We start from the raw sequence: 18,729 nt of genomic DNA, 5'->3' as shown, positions 1-18,729 counted from the left end.
AATAATTCATTCCTTTTTATTACTGAGTAATATTCCATTATATGGATATATTCATTAACCAGTTGATGGACATTTGAGTTATTTCCACCTTGGAGACATTATAAAGGAAGCTGCTACAAACATTTGAATATGGTTTTTGTGTGAGCATGTTTTCATTTCTCCTCAGTAAATATTTAAAAGTGGAATTTTTCGGGTCACCTGGGGGGCTCAGTCAGTTAAGCATCACACTCTTGATTTCACTCATGTCATGATGTCAGGCTTGTGGGAATCGAGCCCTGCATTGGGTTCCAGGGGGATTCTGCTTGGGATTTCTCACCCTTTCCCTCTGCCCCTCCCCACCAATTTGTGTGCACACATGCATGCGTGTGCATGCTCACTCTCTCTCTCAAATACATAAATCTTAAATTAAAAATAAGCGTGGAATTTTTCACTTCTAGATTTCCATTCAGCTTATTATAGTTTTTAATTCATTGTGAACGTGGTTTTCTTTATACCATTGGGAATAGTTAAATCCCTACTTTAAAGCCTGTTGCTGATTCCAAAATCTGGGTCACCTCAAAGTTGATCTCTGTTAGTTGTCTTTTAAAAATGGGTCACATTTTCCTGGTTTTAGAAGCTGAGTAATTTTAAATTGTTTATTTAAAACATGGAGTAAACTTAGATCATAATATTGTAACTGTTAGGTTATGGAGACTTCGTTTTATGTTCCTCTAGATAGTGCCATTGTTTTTGCTTTAGCAGGAAGTTAACTTGGTTGTATTCAAAGTGCATACTCTTGTCTCTTGGGCAGCATGGCAAATTTCAGTTCAGTTTTTTGGCCTTAGTATATGGCTTCTTGGGTCTCCCCTACACATCTGTTGTTCAGAGGTCAACCAGAGATTTAGTAGAGATTATCCATAGAACTCAAGGTTCCCTTCTCTGTTCTTTAAGCTAGAAAGATGAAATATTTTCTGTTGCACCTTTATACCTCCAACTTAGTACAGAGTAGGCCTACTTTCAAGCTAAAAACCATTAAAAAAAAAAATTCAGATCAGGAAACTTCTCAAGTGCTGATCCCTTCTTTCTTGTGCAGATAGACTCTCCTCCAGAATCTACCTGACTTGGGTAACTTTCCTGTTTTATATTTTGTCCAGAATTTATAGTTGTTCTGCAGTAGAATTGGTCAGATGGGAACTTACAGAGCCATTACCAGAAGGAGAACCACCTTACAATCTTGTTTTTAGCATAAATAAAGAATGAGAAAATCTAGTCTATGCATGTAGAATATTTGACTTTGAGATCACCTTACTTGTTTAAAAAGGGTCTTAGCCCCACGGGAGACTCTTTTTCTCAACATGTTTGACTTTGTACTGACGTGGATGATGACATGTCAGGCACTATTAAAGTACTAAGAAAAATATTAGAAGCAAAATAAAACATATTACTAGATCTTGAAAAAATGTGCAGTTTTGAACACTGTAACTTTCTTACTTCTTAATAATTATTGAACTCCTGATAAAACCATTGAGTGCGGAGCTTAGAAACTAAAATCTAGTGATCAGGGAGCTGACTTTACTCTCTGAAGATCTATAAAAACTAGGATGTGTTGAATAAACACCAACAGCTAGGAAAAAATGTGACTGAAGTTCATAAAAGCACAATACAAATGTGGATTGAGTTCAAGAGGATAAACTTGAGACAAATGCAATAAAGTACTATGTCATAGAACAAGTAGTAAATTAATAGAAATTTAAAAGAGGAAACAGTAGCCAACAAATATAGATACTTCAAAAATGACAGCAATAATGACAATTCTATTGTGGTTTACTAAGAGAAATTAAGATATTTGTTAGTTATTTGAGTTTGAGACTGACAGCTAGAAAGACATTTCCTACTTTAGTAAGACTTCCTAGATTGTTAGTATTTTCCAAAATTACTTTTTTTCACCACATGGTGGCAGCATATATCCACTTATTTCTTTAACCAGGTTTGGTTACTCAGAAAATCTTGTCATTTTTGACCTAAAGGCCAAAGTGTTACATTGTTACCTTATTTTCATGTATATTCCTTATTTCATATCCACTGCCTAAAACCAATCAAATACTATTTTTCCCTAATAAAATTCAGATTTATAACTGGAAGAAAGAATTATAAAAGCAAACTTGTCTGGCATAACTTGTATTTTTCAGATCAAGGGTGTCTCAATTATTACAGTGATTTCATGATTATACCTAACAAAAATATTTAGATGTTAAAGCCTCATGAGTATGCAATTGCTTCTTTTTTTGTTTTTATAATCTGATTCATGGCAGATATGACATGAAAACTACTTTAGAAATTTAGTAGTAAGTTATTTTTAATCTTTAAAAAAGAAGTCATTTTTCCTAAAGTGCCAATTTTAGTGGATTTCTGGGATCGTTTTTTATAATTTTTTTCCACATCTGCAATTAAATTTGGAAACAGTATCTAGATACTAACATTGGAAAGTAGGGCTCATCTTCTACTCCAAGCTTAGAGTTTGTTTATAAGTATCAATAATTAGTCTAATTTTAGCATATTTTGAGTATAATGTGGATAAGCTTGTGTATGATACTTAGTGTTTTCATAAATACTGTACTTTTAATTTCTATTTATGAAGTCTCTTTATAGCAGGTCAGAATTTTGGTCCAATTATGTAGCTAAACTGCATGTAGCTGTTTTGCTATTGTGGAATTATTTCAGTATATTTCTTTCATTTCAAAAGAAAAGAAATGTTAACGGTGCTATGTAAGGCATTAATGTGTTTACCCTTAATGAAGCTATAAAGTTTCATGAGGAAATGGTGAAATTTTTTTTCTTTTGAGAACTTTGGTAACTAGGAAGCAAGAAGAGTGTTTTGTTTAAGTTAACTTCCTTGTTTAGGAACGTAGTTATGTTTGTTGAGAAAAATTCTGCAAGATTACCTTGAGGCTCATCTCAGGTATTCATATGTGAGTAATCCAGTTGATTTTAACTATGAAAATGAGGTATGACACGTATTTGTTATTCAGGTTTTTATATTTCAAGGATATTAACTGTTTTCTAAAATTTCTTTTTTAGCCTACCTAACTGATAAATTTTAAATTCCTCTTTAAGTTTCATGTTTATGATGATATTTATCAGTTATAATTTTCCTATAACATCTAACAAATTCATTAGTAAACAATAATAGTTTGTCTCTTTATATTAAATTTAAAATAAATAAGCACTTCTTCAAATTTAGATTTATGGATACCTCCATAGGTTCTTTTGGTCCAAAATAGAACTAGAATCTCAATTCTAATAAACAGCCTAGGTTTCTAATGTGGCAGATACAATTTGAACCCCATGGCCAAGATCGTATATCATCATACTATGACAGGGGAAAACGACTCATGAGAGACCTTACCTCAGCTTGTATCCAGATATAATCACCAACTTCTATATATCAAGTGACAAATTGTAATGATGCTGGGAAAGTTAATATTCTAATTCCTTCTGAATTGGATGGATTTAATAGATTAAAAAAGTAAGGACTAGAAGAACTAATTCAGTGAATAATTTTGATTAGTTGATATATACAAAGTTTAACATTCTTTAACTAGAGAATATTTTTAATATGCCAATGGGAAGTTTCCAAAACAATCATGTATAAATTTGACCACATAGTTCAATAGCAATTTTTTTTTTAAGAGAAGGAGAGGGAGTTTGAGCACACAGGGAGCGTGGGGAGGATGCAAGGAGAGAAAGATTCTTAGGCAGGCTCCACACTTAGCTCAGAGCTTGATATGGGGCTTAATCTCATGACCCTGAGCAGAAATCAAGAGTCGGATGGTTAACCAACTGAGCCACCTAGATACCCCATAATAAATCTTTAAATACAGATTTTATAGTTACTTAGTAAAACTAGAGATAATTAAAAGGTGAGGGGAAATAGATTTACTGAGAAATTAAGAAATATATCTTTTAGATCAAAAAGAAAATAAAAATAGACAAGAAAGCAAAGAAAATGAGAACATGTTATATCAAAATCCTTGAGACATTTAAATCTGTGCCAGAGGAAAATCTATAGCCTTAAAATGCCTGTACTTAGAAAGATGAAAAATAAAGACATGCAGTAGTTACTTTAAGAAAGCAGGAAAAGAAGCAATAAAAATAAGGAGCATGGAATTATTAGAGATGTTAAGGAAATATAGCTCTATGGTAATAAGCTTGAAAATTGAAAGGAAAGTGAAATGTCCCAACAAAATATAGATGACTGAAACTGACAGAAGTGGAGAACTTAAATAGAAAAATAACCAGAGAGGTATTATAAAGTGAGTAAAGATGTACTACTGATGAAGTTACTAGATTCACAGATGGATTACCCAGATGTGTTCACAGCTGATTTCCACAAGGAGAGCTGATTATAGTTAATTAAACTACACCAAACTATTGAAAAAGATGGGAAGCTCTGAGAAAGATAGTGCAAAAGCAAAACAAATCTACAGATCAGTTTGACTTATTACTACACATGCAAAAATTCTAAATAAAATGTTCAAAAGTGAATTCTAGCATTGTAGCAAAAGAATAATACTTTATCATTAAAGTATGTTCTAGAATAGAAAGGATAATGCATTATATCAACAAGTTGAAGGAGAAAAACCATATGATTGTATTCGTAGATGATAAAATTTAGCGACTACTCCTATTAAAAATATTTAAATAGCTACAAACAAAATGTTCACCAAAAAATTTTTATCCTAAATGGGAAAACAATAAAGCCTCTTCCTGTTAAAACAGTAATCAGATACAGACTGGATTGCTCATTATTAACTAACATGGTCTTGGAGGGCCTTAGCAGACACCCTAAGAAGAAAAAAAACTGTTCATACAATTTTTTTTCTGTTTTAGAAAAACAGCTAAAATTAATGCAGAAATTTGATATTATGACTAAATAAAAGATATATCTATAATCAGTAGCATTTCTCTAGGCTTAGAAAAATAACTGCTCACTAACTGCTATAGAGGGACATAGAAGAAAAATATTTCATAAGGAAAGTAATGCACATCAGGAAGAAAACTATAAAGTCTTAGTGTTGAACTTGGAAGCTCCATATTTGAGGAGGACAACAAGGAAAAAGCTATCAATTTTTTCTGTATTAATATATTAATCAAAGTTATTTTATATCCTAATACTTTTCTTGTTCTTTTTTTTTTTTTTAATTTTTATTTATTTATGATAGGCACACAGTGAGAGAGAGAGAGAGGCAGAGACACAGGCAGAGGGAGAAGCAGGCAGAGGGAGAAGCAGGCAGAGGGAGAAGCAGGCTCCATGCACCGGGAGCCCGACGTGGGATTCGATCCCGGGTCTCCAGGATCGCGCCCTGGGCCAAAGGCAGGCGCCAAACCGCTGCGCCACCCAGGGATCCCTACTTTTCTTGTTCTTGTTTTTAATTTTTTGATGGAGAGAAGTTTTGTACAAGGATTGGGATTAGATAAATTAGTTTAGTCTCTGTGGAAAAATAAATGTCTCGAATTGCCAAGGAAATGGGGGGGGGGGTGGGGATTAGAGGTGAGGAAAGGTGAGGTGCTGGTCCAACCAAGATCCCACTATACACTTCACAACTAATATATCAACAAAATGGGATCCTGGCATAGAAACAGACAAACTAGTGGAACAGAATGTAGAACGAGATCTAAATATGTACCACAATTAGTGGTAGTTCAGTTCAATTGAAAAAGAATAGTTATTTAGTGTAAGGATGCTAGCACAAGTGGATATTCACCTATTTAAAAAAAAAAAAAAGTTTATCCTCACATTTTATACCATACACAAATCCTCATTCCATTGGATTAAAATTTTTAGAGGAAATTCTAAGCCTTTACTTGAACAATAAAACAGATTCTTAGGGTCAACACACCTCTAGGTCATATGGAGAAAAAATTATTTTCACTTCTAAATGAAATCTAACACTTTCTCCAATAACAGATATGGGCAGAAACCACAGTATGACTGCCACTACCTATGACTCTCTGGTCAACATTAGAAATCAGGTGTAGTTTTTCATCACAGTGTAGTTACTGCGTGTATGTTTAGAATTATGCTCATCCCTACTTCAATGTTATTGTAGTTATTAAGCCCTTCACTGAGTTTTTCTTTAATGAAAACAAGAGGGATATATATAACTTTTTAAAGTACTTTTGTATTTTTATTTCAGTGTAACTTGTTTCTTTCATACTTCTATATATTGGATTATTAGTCTCAGAAAGAGTTCACAGGCCTCCCCAGATTGCCAGTGGGATCCATGTCACAAAAAGTTTTAAGAATTCCTAATTTAATGGTTATTAGTGCTTCTCTAATGTAAATACAAAGCACCTGGGGATCTTATTAAAATGAAATGACATAGTAGTTCTGGGATAAGGCCTAAGACTGTTTGCAGCACGTTGCCAGATGTTACTAGTGTTCCTTAGCCTGTGCCAGCTCATGGACTGAACTGTCAGTAGCTAAGTTCTGGATACTATCCTTGTCCAGGAGAGTAGTCACAGCCACATGTGGCTATTTCCATGTAAGTTTAAGTTTATTAAAATTCAGTTCCTCAATCTTAATAGCTACAGGTGGCTAGTGACTACCATATTGGATGGTAGAGATGTAGATTTTCATCATTGCAGAAATGTTCTGTAGGGTAGTGCTGTCCTATAGGTTGGGGTAACCTCAGCCAAGATGGAAACAAAAAGCTTTAACAGAAAAAGCCCCCCCCCCAAAAGAAAAAGAAAAAGAAAACACAGGCAAAGTTCAATATATAAAGTATGCATTTGGGGGAAAACATTGGAGTTCAGATGATCAAAAGCTAATATTAGCATTATTTGAAGCTCTTATAAATTAACAGCAAAAAGACAACCTCAAAGAAACATAGGCAAAGACTATAAGTGGGCATTTCACAAAAAAATATATATCCAAATAGCCAGATGCTCAAACTAGCTAGCATTTGGGAAAATACAATTAAAGTAACAGTGAGAATTCAGGTTGACAAAAATGGGAAAGATCTAATATGGAAAGATTTTCTAAGGAAAAAAATACATATTGTTGGTGGAAAAGTGAACTGTTGCAGTGTTTTGGAAAGAAATCTAGTGGGGACGCCTGAGTGGCTCAGTCAGTTAAGCATCTGACTTCACTGAACTCAGGTCATGATCTCAGGATCCTGGGATCAAGCCTTAGTCAAGCTCTGCACTCAGCAGGGAGTCTGCTTCTCCCTCTCTCAAAATAAATAAAATTAAAAAAAAAAAAAGAAATCTAGCAACCTCATTTGAAATGGAAAGTAAGTGTCCTTCAACACAGCAACCTCACTACTGAGACTCTGTCCCATAGAGCAAAATACTAGTGTATATGGATATTGGTACAAGGAGGTTTACTACAGCACTGTTTCTGGCAACAGGCTTTGAAAGGAGGAAGCATGGACTAGAAAGAAAATAAATGCCCATCAATACAACAGCAAGGAAATGGTTGCATAAACTATGATACAAGCTATACCACGGAATATTGTACAGGCATTGTTCATGACCTGAACAGAAACCAAGAGTCATTTGCTTAAGACTGGATTCTTTTTTTTTTTTTTTTTTTTTTTTTGATCAGGATAGATAAAGAATGACCAACAACCCCCTCCTTCCATTTGTGTGTATGCATGGGTATATAAACTCATATGGAGAAGTATAAAGATATGTATTACTTAATATGAGTAATATGGGCTGTGGTTCAAAGAGGGAGGAAAGAAATAAAAAATTATAAAACTCCTGCTCTTAAACCTGTCAGTGTGTATGGTAATTCTAATATATATATATTTCATTTATATAAAATTGTGCTTGTGTGTGTTTAAAGCATAAAAATATTTTAAATATTATCAAATTAATTTACCAGTAAAACAAAAATGACATTCTTTTGCCATTGTTAAGTCACCTTTTGTTCACCATACTTCCTCATTTGCTTCAAGAGCTAAAACAGTTATTTGAACCTAACTGTAAATTGGGTGAATCGACTTTAATGTTTTATCCTTCTTATCCACATCTGTTTATACTTCTAATGCTTATCTAAATCACTTGAAAGGCACATGAAGCTATATTTTCTTACATTGATATACTTAAATTCTTTAAATAATAAGTGAGATTTTAAAGATAATTTAGCAACTTGGTCTCATTTAAAATGTTAGGACTTAAATTTGTTTGGTTCATTTGTATTTGGGTCAATACCTACTGAAAGAACAATATTTCAAATTTATTTCAGTAGTTTGCTGAATAAAATGTAAACCATAAAAATTGCATCCCAACACAACATTTTGTTCAGCAGTGGAGGGTTCTGCTAGATCCACAAGCTAGTTATGAATAATAGTAATATAATGTGTACTACAGTAGTAGGCACATAAAAATAAATGAGACATTGAATAAGTTAGTGTACTCACTTTGCAGAGGCAGCAGTTAAAACTCAGAGAAGCTGACTTTCTTGAACAGTTCAGAGCAGAGACAAAGGTGAATCCATAGGTGAATCCATATCTCTTTATCCCAATCTAATGTCCACCACCTTTTTAATTTTATTTAAATTCAAGTTAGTTAACATATAGTGCATTATTAGTTTCAGGAGTAGAATTTAATTATTCATCAGTTGCATATAACACCCAGTGCTTATTACGTCAAGTACCCTCCTTAATCCTTATCACTCAGTTACCCCATCCCTCCTCCCATCTCCTTTCCAACCACTCTGTTTGTTCCCTATAGTTAAGAGTCTCTTATGATATGCCTCTCTCTGGTTTTATCTTATTTTATTTTTACTTCCCTTCTCTATGCTCATCTGTTTTGTTTCTTAAATCCCACATGAGTAAAATCATGTATTTGTCTTGCTCTGAGTGACTTATTTCGTTTAGCATAATATGCTCTAATTCTATGCATTTCATTGCAGATGGCAAGATTTGATTCTTTTTGATGGCTGAGTAATACTCCACTGTGTGTGTGTGTGTGTGTGTGTGTGTGTGTGTGTATCACATCTTCTTTATTCATCTGTCATTGAACATCTGGGCTCTTTCCACATTATGACTATTGTGGACATTGCTGCTATACGCATTGGGGTGCATGTGCCCCTTCGAATCACAGTTTTTGTATCCTTTGAATAAATACCTAATAGTACAATTGCTGGGTTGTAGGACAGTTCTATTTTTAACTTTCTGAGGAACTTCCATACTGTTCTCCAGAGTGGCTGTACCAATTTGCATTCCTACCAGCAACATAAGAGGGTTCCCCTTTCTCTGCATCCTTGCCAACACCTGTTGATTCCTGAGTTGTTAATTTTAGCCATTCGGACAGGTGTGAGGTGGTATCTCATTGTGGTTTTGATTTGTATGTCTCTGATGATAAGTGATGTTGTGCATTTTTTCATGTGTCTGTTAGCCATTGGTAGGTCTTGTTTGGAGAAATGTCTGTTCATGTCTTCTGCCCATTTCTTGACTATATTTATTATTTTTTGGATGTTTGAGTTTGATAAATTATTTATGGATTTTGAATACTAGCCCTTTATCTTACATGTCATTTGCAGATACCTCCTCCCATTCCATCAGTTGCCGCTTAGTTCTGTTGATTGTTTCCCTCACTGTACAAAAAGCTTTTTGTCTTGACAAAGTCCCAGTAGTTCATTTTTGCTTTTGTTTCCCATGCCTCTGGAGACGTGTCTAGGAAGAAGTTTCTGTAGCCAACCAAGGTCAAAAAGGTTGCTCCCTGTGTTCTCCTCTAAGATTTTGATGGATTCCTTCCTGTCTCACATTTAGGTCTTTCATCCATTTTTAATTTATTTTTGCTTATGGTATAAGTTTCATTCTCTTGCATATGGCTGTACAATTTTCCCAATACCATTTGTTGAGGAGACTCTCTTTGCCATTAGATATTGTTTCCTTCGTTGAAGATTAGTTGACCACAGAGTTGAGGGTCCATTTCTGGGTTCTCTAATGTCTACCACACTTAATGAAAGTTACCTTTCTTCATTCCTCTAAATTTTTTTTTCAGTCCTCTAAATTTTTTAATTTTGCCTTTTAGAAAAGGTTAAACTTTTATATTTGGATTCACATTAACTGACTGAAATAGATACTACTGAAAATTATCATGTAATACAAAAAAAAAATAAAATTTTCTTGTTTTTCTTTTTTAACCAACAGTAGACTTGTAATAGTGTAGTTTTGTCTTAACTTTTTTTTTTTTAAGACTTTAGGAGAAGTAAACAAATTTTAAATAATATTTCTTGAGGATCTTAACAACAATGAAGAATAGTCTTTGGCAGCAACAGACTCTGTTATTACTTAAAGGTCAGTCTACAGCAATCAAAGGTTAATTAGGTTTCTTGTCCTTCTCTGTATGTAGTTGCTTGGACTAGATTATAGATAATGTGAAACTTGTGAAAATTCTGAGGGGTGAATTCTTACTTTCCCAGAATAGCTAACCATGCCATTTCTTCTCATTCACTGAACTGCCATCCAATGTAAACGGCTTCTGATTTGAACCATTGACCGAAAGGTAAATGTCACTGTATCACCTTTCCAATTTCCTTAGCTGCCCTATCTCCCCACAGGCAGGAGATCACCTCATTTATTAAAAATTTATTTTGACACATAGGTTACCACTCTCTTCTCAGTTTACATGGTGTGAGAGACGAAAGATTTAAATGATGCTTAGAAATCCATTATACCTAAAGTAATTGCCTTTTGGTTTACACAGCTGCTGTTTAAAATATGCCTATTTAATTGCATCTTTGAATACTTTTTTAACTTTTTGTAGAAAGCATTTAGATTCAATGTTGTTTTCTCAAATGGTTTTTCTTATTATGTATTTAAGGAATAACTGTAATAATTGTTTTAAAGGAAAGGAGCCCAAAATTAATTGTGATTTATGCATGTGCCATATTTGAACCCATAAAATTTGCAATTAAAATGTTTTTAACACTCTGAATTTGAACAGTAAATAATGTTAAAACTTCTACCAATGGTTTTATAGTTTCCATAGAATTGATTCTTCAAAACACAGGAACTTGAAATTAAGAAAAGCATGAACTGTGTATGAATTCGAGAACCTGGATTCTGTCTGGTTCTATCTCTACTAGCCCTGGCCTGGATTCCTGGACACATTATCTAACCCCTCTAGGCTTTAAGGTTCTGATCTTCAAAATAAGAAGATTGTAGTAGATTATCTCTAGTATATCTTATAAATACAAAGGTTCTAATAGTTGAATACTTTGCCAAAACAATGTATAATGTAGAATTTTCAGCTTATGTCAGTCAAACTGTAGAGAAATATAGAGTAAAAAAGTGTCTCTTCACTACCCACTTTCATTCTGCTCTCTTTACACTTTGATGTGATTATCACATCTCCCCCTTTCCATTCCTATTATGAGTACCCCTGCAGAACTTCTCCCCAGTTAACATTTTCCTAGTTGAAAGCTGTTTCACATTTTAAAACTATATAATGTACATAAAGAAGTCTTATTTGAATTTTCACAAAGTGAACACACCCATCACCATAAGCAAGAATAAAAAGCCCCTTTCATGCTATCTTTCTCAAAATCTTTGAGAAAATTCTGCATATATGTTGCACAGTTACCATTGTTTCAGATGACATATTTTATTTGCAGACTTATGATAGTATTCTTTAATTTCAGTTGGAAAACTGATAATGTTTGAAATACTTAATTTTTAAAGTCACTTTTTCTTACAGCTGAAGTTAGTTATTTTAAATGCTAATGCAGCATAGTCCATTTATATTTCAACAGTAGTTACTTTTGCAAACATGTCCAGTGCAACCACTATGTCAGGGTTACTGGATGTACAGAGATAAAGCAGATCTTCAAGGAACACCGGGTTCTAGGTGGATGTGGGGAAAGATGAGGTTTATAGGCAATACAAGAAAAAATGCAATTACAATAACAGATTTACTTTTTTCAGACTGGAGATAGTCTGCTATTATTTCCTCATATGAATAATTTAAGAGATGGAAAAGTTAACATTAACCCTGGCAGTCAACGTCATTTCCATTCTAGATATGTAGAAAACTGGACATTTAAAATCTTCTCAGTGACTTGGATTGTCCTTATTTTCCCCATGTAATTTTCTTTATTACAAAAGAAAGTTGAGGGGGCAGCCCGGGTGGCTCAGTGGTTTAGCACCGCCTTCAGCCCAGGGTGTGATCCTGGAGACCCTGGATCAAGTCCCACATCAGGCTCCCTGCATGGGGCCTGCTTCTCCCTCTGCTTGTGTCTCTGACTCACTCACTCTCTCTCTCTCTCTCTCTCTCAGTCTCTCATGAATAAATAAATAAAATATTAAAAAAAAAGAAAGTTGAAATTGAGACTTGCTGTTAACTTGTTCATTGTTAGGTAGAAATTTGCTGTTAGGGCTGGTGACTGGAAATTTTATGTGTATCCCTTTATGTTTGAAAAGGTTAAGTTTACTTCATTTGTTTTAGTCAATTTAATGTCCCCTTTTGCTCCTTCTTTTCCACAGACATTAATTACAAATCTTGATGTAATAGGTGGAATGCTAGCTAGGTACTAGGATTATAGAAAACCTTGAGTAAGTAATGGCTGCTCACAGCACATGTGGTACATTTTCTGACAGAAAGAACCAGATGCTATGACAAAATAAAGGACAAACGTCAAAATCGTGTTTGGGGTGTGAATCTTCCCAAATAAGTTGATCTTGAGTTCAAAACAGGGAAGCATCTATAGGGATAATACAAAGTAATCTTTTCTCTTCTCTTTAGCCTTAACCTGGAAGTTGTACACAGTCATGGGGTTTCATTCATTTCAAAGGAAGATGTTACTTTTCTTATTTTCCAGTGTTATACTTTAACCTATTTTACTTGTTACTACTAAGTGAAATGGATTTTTTCAAAATATAAAGTATTAATTTTAAGGGGAAATTTTTCTGTTGAAAGGTCATAAAGAAAGTATTGTTAGAATATATACATTCCTACCTATACTGAACCTCTGTTTATACTTGGTCATATGGTGTTTATATTTAAAGAAAGTTTATATAGCTCCCATGGAATTGGACCAGGACCAGTCTCTGGACCAGGACTCTATGTCCTAAGTATTTTAGGGCCAGTTTCTGATGTCTTCTCTAAGTCTTTATAATTTTAGATATTGGCACTTCTACTCTCACAAAAACCCCTGCTTCTTTGGGCATTCGTGTCATCTGGCTACCACACCTCAACCTTCCTCATTTGCAGACCACCAAGGGATATTCTTCTTTATTTAGCGGAACCTTTGCTCCTGCCTGAGTTGCTTCTATGATTTATCCATAACCACATGGCCTTGGCATTTTATTGATTTTCTCAACTTCAGTGATTGACTCTTTTCCACTTTAGCACTCAATCTCATGGCCCATATTCTATTCCTTGTCACCCAGAACTCATTACTTCTGAAGTTAACAATTCAGGTTGATCACTGAACATACTACTTCCTCTATTTCATGTTTCTTGATCCTTTGCTTCCAACTAATCTTTAACAGAATTTCCAATTCATATAATTTATCAATCCGTTCCTAATTTTATTTTCTTACTTCATCATATTATCAGTCTTAAACCTTTCTCTTGCCAAGATTCTCTTCTTTCCACCTGTCTTTTTATCAAACCCACCTGACAAAATCTTAACTCTTCATTTTCCAACTGAGCCCTACTGGATTAAAAAAAAAAAAATCACAGGCAATAACAAGTACACAAGTTTATCATTACCTTAACACACAGTTGTGCTGCAATTCTGTTTTTCCTGGTCCTCTCACTTCTCACAGCTATTTTAGACATTCACCACTCTCCTCACATCTCCAGCTTTCCACTCTCAGCAGATGACTTGGTATTTCATTTCATAGAGAAATTGGAAGTCCTCAGATGAGAACCCCCACAGTTTTCTGCCACAAAACATAACAAATTTATTACATCTGTACTCACTCTGTTTTGTTTGTTCTTAACTGTTTATAGCAGGAGGAGTCTTGCTTTCAAGGAATGGAAAAATCATTTTTTAGGAACCAAGTGGGTAATATAAATATATGAAGTGTTAGGGTGATGAGTAATTCTGTGGCTTTTAACAAATTGATAAGAGTTATGTAAGGATATCAAATTCAAGTTTTTAATTCTCTATCAGCTGGAAAAAAGCCTGCCACAATGAGCATGTCTGCTGATCTAAAACTAATCCCTATATTCGAGCTCTGGATCCTATTCCCTGTGGCCTTCTTAGGGCCTCCTACATATGCCTCTTTTCTCCAGTGTCCATCTTTCTTTTGCTATTCATTCTTCCCCACTAATATTTAAACATTTTCAAGCTTACCTTATCTTTTAAAAACCTTCATTTATCCCTGTTTTCTAGCTACTGTACTTTCTCACTTTTATATTTTAATTAAAGAGAGGGTTGCCTGCAGGTTTGGTGTTTGACAACGTTCGATTGGAGTCCTTTACGCTGCTGTTGATGAGTTTTGAGACTTCTATCGTCTCTAAACCCCGGTTTCCTCATCTGTAAAAATGTGGGTAATATTTATACCCAGTCATAACAGTAAGTAAAAAGTGATAGAATACATATAAAATAGCACAAAACAAGGACACATTGAGATGAGTATTCAGATATATTTGCTTTATTTAGTCTGTGTCAGTCTTTTCCATCCATACCCCTGAATACTTAATGCATTTATTTACTGGATTTTTTTTCTTGGTAGTACTCAGTACCACTGACTACTTGTCTCCCCACAGCACTTTCTTCTGCAGATATTTGCAACACACACCCCCACCTTACCCTTTGATTCTGTTAATACTGCTTTGTGTGCCTTATGCTCTTTATTTTGTGGCCACCTTTTAAGTATTTATATGCCCCAGGATTCTTTCTCGGTCTTTGTGCAGTTATTAAAGTTGAGCTATCAGTTTGGTTCTATAATCTCTCTAGAAGCCAAAGTAAAGAAGAAGCATTATGATACTAATTTATAGTTAATGATTATTTACTATGTCTTGGGAATTTTTATAAGCACTTTACATGTATTACTTGATATGATCAGTACTCTGTGAGGTAGATAAGGACACTGAATATTGAAAGGTAAACCTGCCCAAAGTCTTACTGCAGATAATTCTACTCTAGACAGTTGATTCTGGAGCTTGCTTTCCCAACTATAACACTATACACTGCTCCAAAACTGTTACATGATTAGTAGTATTTAGAAAGGTAAAGCATTCTTCGGGGGGAACTAAAGTGTCTTCTGGGATTTAGGCCTGAAACGAGTATGTGATGATCCTTTGGGCAGGTGATAGAGTATCCTCAGTTATGATCCTGTAATTAATACTATAGTAACATTCCATTCTTATGAGGAAATGCTCAGTAGAACATAATATTATACCAAAATAATATTATACCAGTATGTGTGTGTAGTTTTTCTATAATTGAATTTCTCACACAGCCCTTGGATAGAAATTTGGGAGCCAGCATTTCAAAGTTATGTTTAATAGTTTAAAAAAGACAAAAACAGTATCTTATCTTTGTATCTACAGTATTTCTAATCAAAGATCAGTCAGGTAGAAATAATTCGGTCAGTATTTATGGAATGAATGTGGCCACACTTACCTGGTCTGCTACTAAAGAAAGAATGACTTGGAACAGGATGTATTTAACATGACAGGTTCTAAGGGTGAAGTTGACAGTTGCTTGTAAGATCTGATGAGTCCAAAAGGCAGAAATAAGGAGGAACTCTGTCCCTGTGTCCTGTTTTTCCTCCCAATTCCCATATTTATTTGCTCCTTATTTATTCAGAAGCATTTATTGATTCTTCCTGTGTATACCAAGTACCGTATAAAATGATAGAGATCCAGTGGTGAATAAGACAAAGTCCCTGCCCTTAAGATGTTTATACTCTGGTGAGGTGTATAGAAAACTAATCTCATGGTAAGCAACTATTCAGATAATACACAGCTATTCAGGCAGTGAGAACAAGGTAGAGGAAGCATGGTATGTTAAAGAACTTAAGATCTTTAGGGATGCCACGTATGAACATGAGAAATGGTAAGAAATAAAGTTTGTGGTAAGTGAGGCCAGGTTGTGGTTTTTGACAATTTTCCCTCTACCCTTCCCCCATATCTCTGTAATCCCTTTCTACTGGTCTGGTGAGTGGAAGGAAGATCAATGGAGAAATATTGTTCCAAGTACCACAGAATTACTTTTCTGCTGAACACCACAACTGAAACTGCATGATTATTGAGTAACTTTTGGATATTTGATATTCAAATGGCCCTTCATTTCTTAAGTTGTGAACTCCTCAAGAACTGAGGCTTTGCTTTATTCATTTCTGTGTCTTTGTCATGTAATAGTTACTCAAACAAAAAAGCTGTTTAACATTATTGGTCATTTTATGTATTATTCTAGTAACCAAAGCATACTTGCCCTATTTTTTCTATGAAAAAAAGAACTCAAGTTTTAAACAAAGGAACTTACAAACTATTGGCAGTTTAAGATCGTCTATCTTCAAGTAGGGAAAATTACTACACAGAAGAATTGAATTTTTTTTTAATTATAAGGATATTCGCAGCATAACATAAGAATTCAATAAAGAGTTTGGTCAACCATGTTTAGCTTGAAATTTTTTATTATTGTTTTGATTTTTAGACTTATGAGGATGATCGAAGAAATTACTCTGAGCTTCAAATTAGATGTCAACGTTTGGTGTTAGAATTAGCAGACACAAAACAGTTAATTCAGCAAGGTGACTACCGCCAAGAAAACTATGATAAAGTCAAAAGGTAAGCTGTTAAGATGGCTATTGTCATTCTCCTTTTTTACATGCATCAAAATCACCTGAATTTTTACTGTCAAATCATTAATTCCACTTTGTATCTTACTCTTTTTCTGTGTCCATAGTTTTGACTTTTCCAGAATTTCATATATTTGGAATCGTACAGTATGGAACCTTTTAAGATTCTTCACTTAGTGATGTACATTTAAATTTCCTCTCCCGTCTTTTCATGACTTGATAGCTCATTTCTTTTTGGTGCTGAATATTTCATTGTCTGGATATTCCACCATTTATGTATCCATTCCCCTAATGAAGGATATCTTGGTTGCTTTCAAGTTTTAGCAGTTACATGTAAGGCGGCTATAAACATCCATGTGCAGGTTTTTGTATGGACATAAGTTTCAGCTTCTTTGGGTAAATACCAAGGAGCACAATTGTATGGTAAGAATATTTTAGTTTTGTAGGAAACCACCAAACTTCCTGTCCCAAAGTGGCAGTACCATTCATATTTCTACCAGCAGTGAACAAGAATTCCTATTGTTCTGCGTCTTTGCTAGTTTTTGGCATTCTGGATTTTGGCCATTCCAATAACTGTGTAGGGGTATTTCACTGTTGTTTTAATTTGCATTTTTCTGATGACATATGATATGGATAATCTTTTCATGTGCTTATTTGCAATCTGTATATCCTTGGTGAGGTGTCTGTTAAGGTCTTTGGCTCATTTTTTAATTGGGTTATTTGTTTTCTTACTGTTGAGTTCTAAGATACTTTGTATATTTTGGATAATAGTCCTTATCAGATATGTCTTTAGCAAATATTTTCTCCCAGTCTATGGCTTGTCTTTTCATTCTCTTGACATATACCTTATTCTGCATAGCACAAAAAGCATGTGGTTTTGGCAGTTTATTGGGTTTAGATTGTATTTTTTATATCAGCTTTTATTTTATTTGGAAATTGCTGCTCTCTTTTAAAATGTAATGTCTTAGAAGGTAGAGACCCAGTAAAGTCCCATGTGTGTAAATATTTTTTAAATCTCACTTGATGATTATTTTTGTTTTATGGAATCAATTTAAATACTTCAGTTTTATCTGAAGTTTTTTTTAGCTTTTCCTTTCTGACAAAGGGCATACACACTTTGAAAAAATAATACTTTCTGAGAACATTTCCCAGTGCTACTAAGTAGCAAAGAATTTTCCCTTTACTGGAATGTAACTTTTCTATTGTCTGAACATTAATGAGCCACTACTTAGCTGTGTGTCCCTAGGTACATCTCTTAGCATTCTAAGCCAGAGTTTTGTCATCTATTAGAGGGCACTAATACCAATAAATGTACTATAAAAACAAAGATCAATAAAGAAATATTTATGAAAGTATTTATAGAGACATTATTCTAATTGTTCACTGTTGTCAGTACCTGCACCTAAAATGATTCTTGAAATATAGTAGTCACTTAATATTTATTAAATATTTATATTAATTATATATGGCATATAATATAATTAATATTATGTTGTAATATTATTACATACATATTATGTCTAATGTGTTGTGTTAATATATTATCATAATTGTACTATATTATAATTAATATTAACATTAATTTATAATATATAAATGTGTTAACATATAATGTGTTTTATGTATAATAATGTATAAGTAGATAATATAGATAATTATAAAATATAGCTTGTAATTATAAAATATGAATATGAAATAATATATATTACATATTTAATATTATAAAATATAAAATATTATTAAAATATTACAGAATAATGTTGATAAATAAAATAATTAAAGGAATGGACACTTTAAAAATTAAATAACAACATAAGTAAATTTCAAAAAGCAGATTGGTATTCCTACTACCAGCATGACTGACATGTAATACATACTGTTATGTATGTATTAATGTCAAAATATAATTATTGGAGCTCAAAATCTGTGGCTCTTGAATAAAGCTGGATTTCATTAGAATCATTTCAAAAGTAAG

At 33.7% G+C, this 18,729-nt stretch overlaps 1 protein-coding gene across 6 annotated transcripts in view; it reads left to right on the top strand.

Moving 5' to 3' along the window:
• PIBF1 (progesterone immunomodulatory binding factor 1) overlaps window positions 1–18,729 on the top strand; it is a 194,722-nt gene that overhangs the window by 23,782 nt on the left and 152,211 nt on the right. For all 6 annotated transcript variants that reach the window (XR_005984091.1, XM_041731278.1, XM_041731274.1 and 3 more), the window contains one exon: window positions 16,610–16,743. Coding sequence is in view for 5 of the 6 variants with exons in the window: in XM_041731278.1 (XP_041587212.1) it covers window positions 16,610–16,743 (134 nt within the window). In the remaining variant the exon portion in view is untranslated. The remainder of the gene's footprint in view (window positions 1–16,609; window positions 16,744–18,729) is intronic.

Source organism: Vulpes lagopus, chromosome 16 (genome assembly GCF_018345385.1).
Source record: "Vulpes lagopus strain Blue_001 chromosome 16, ASM1834538v1, whole genome shotgun sequence".
Classification (NCBI taxonomy): domain Eukaryota; kingdom Metazoa; phylum Chordata; class Mammalia; order Carnivora; family Canidae; genus Vulpes; species Vulpes lagopus.
The sequence above is the reverse complement of the archived record's forward strand: the minus strand, read 5'-3'. Positions and strand labels throughout refer to the sequence as shown.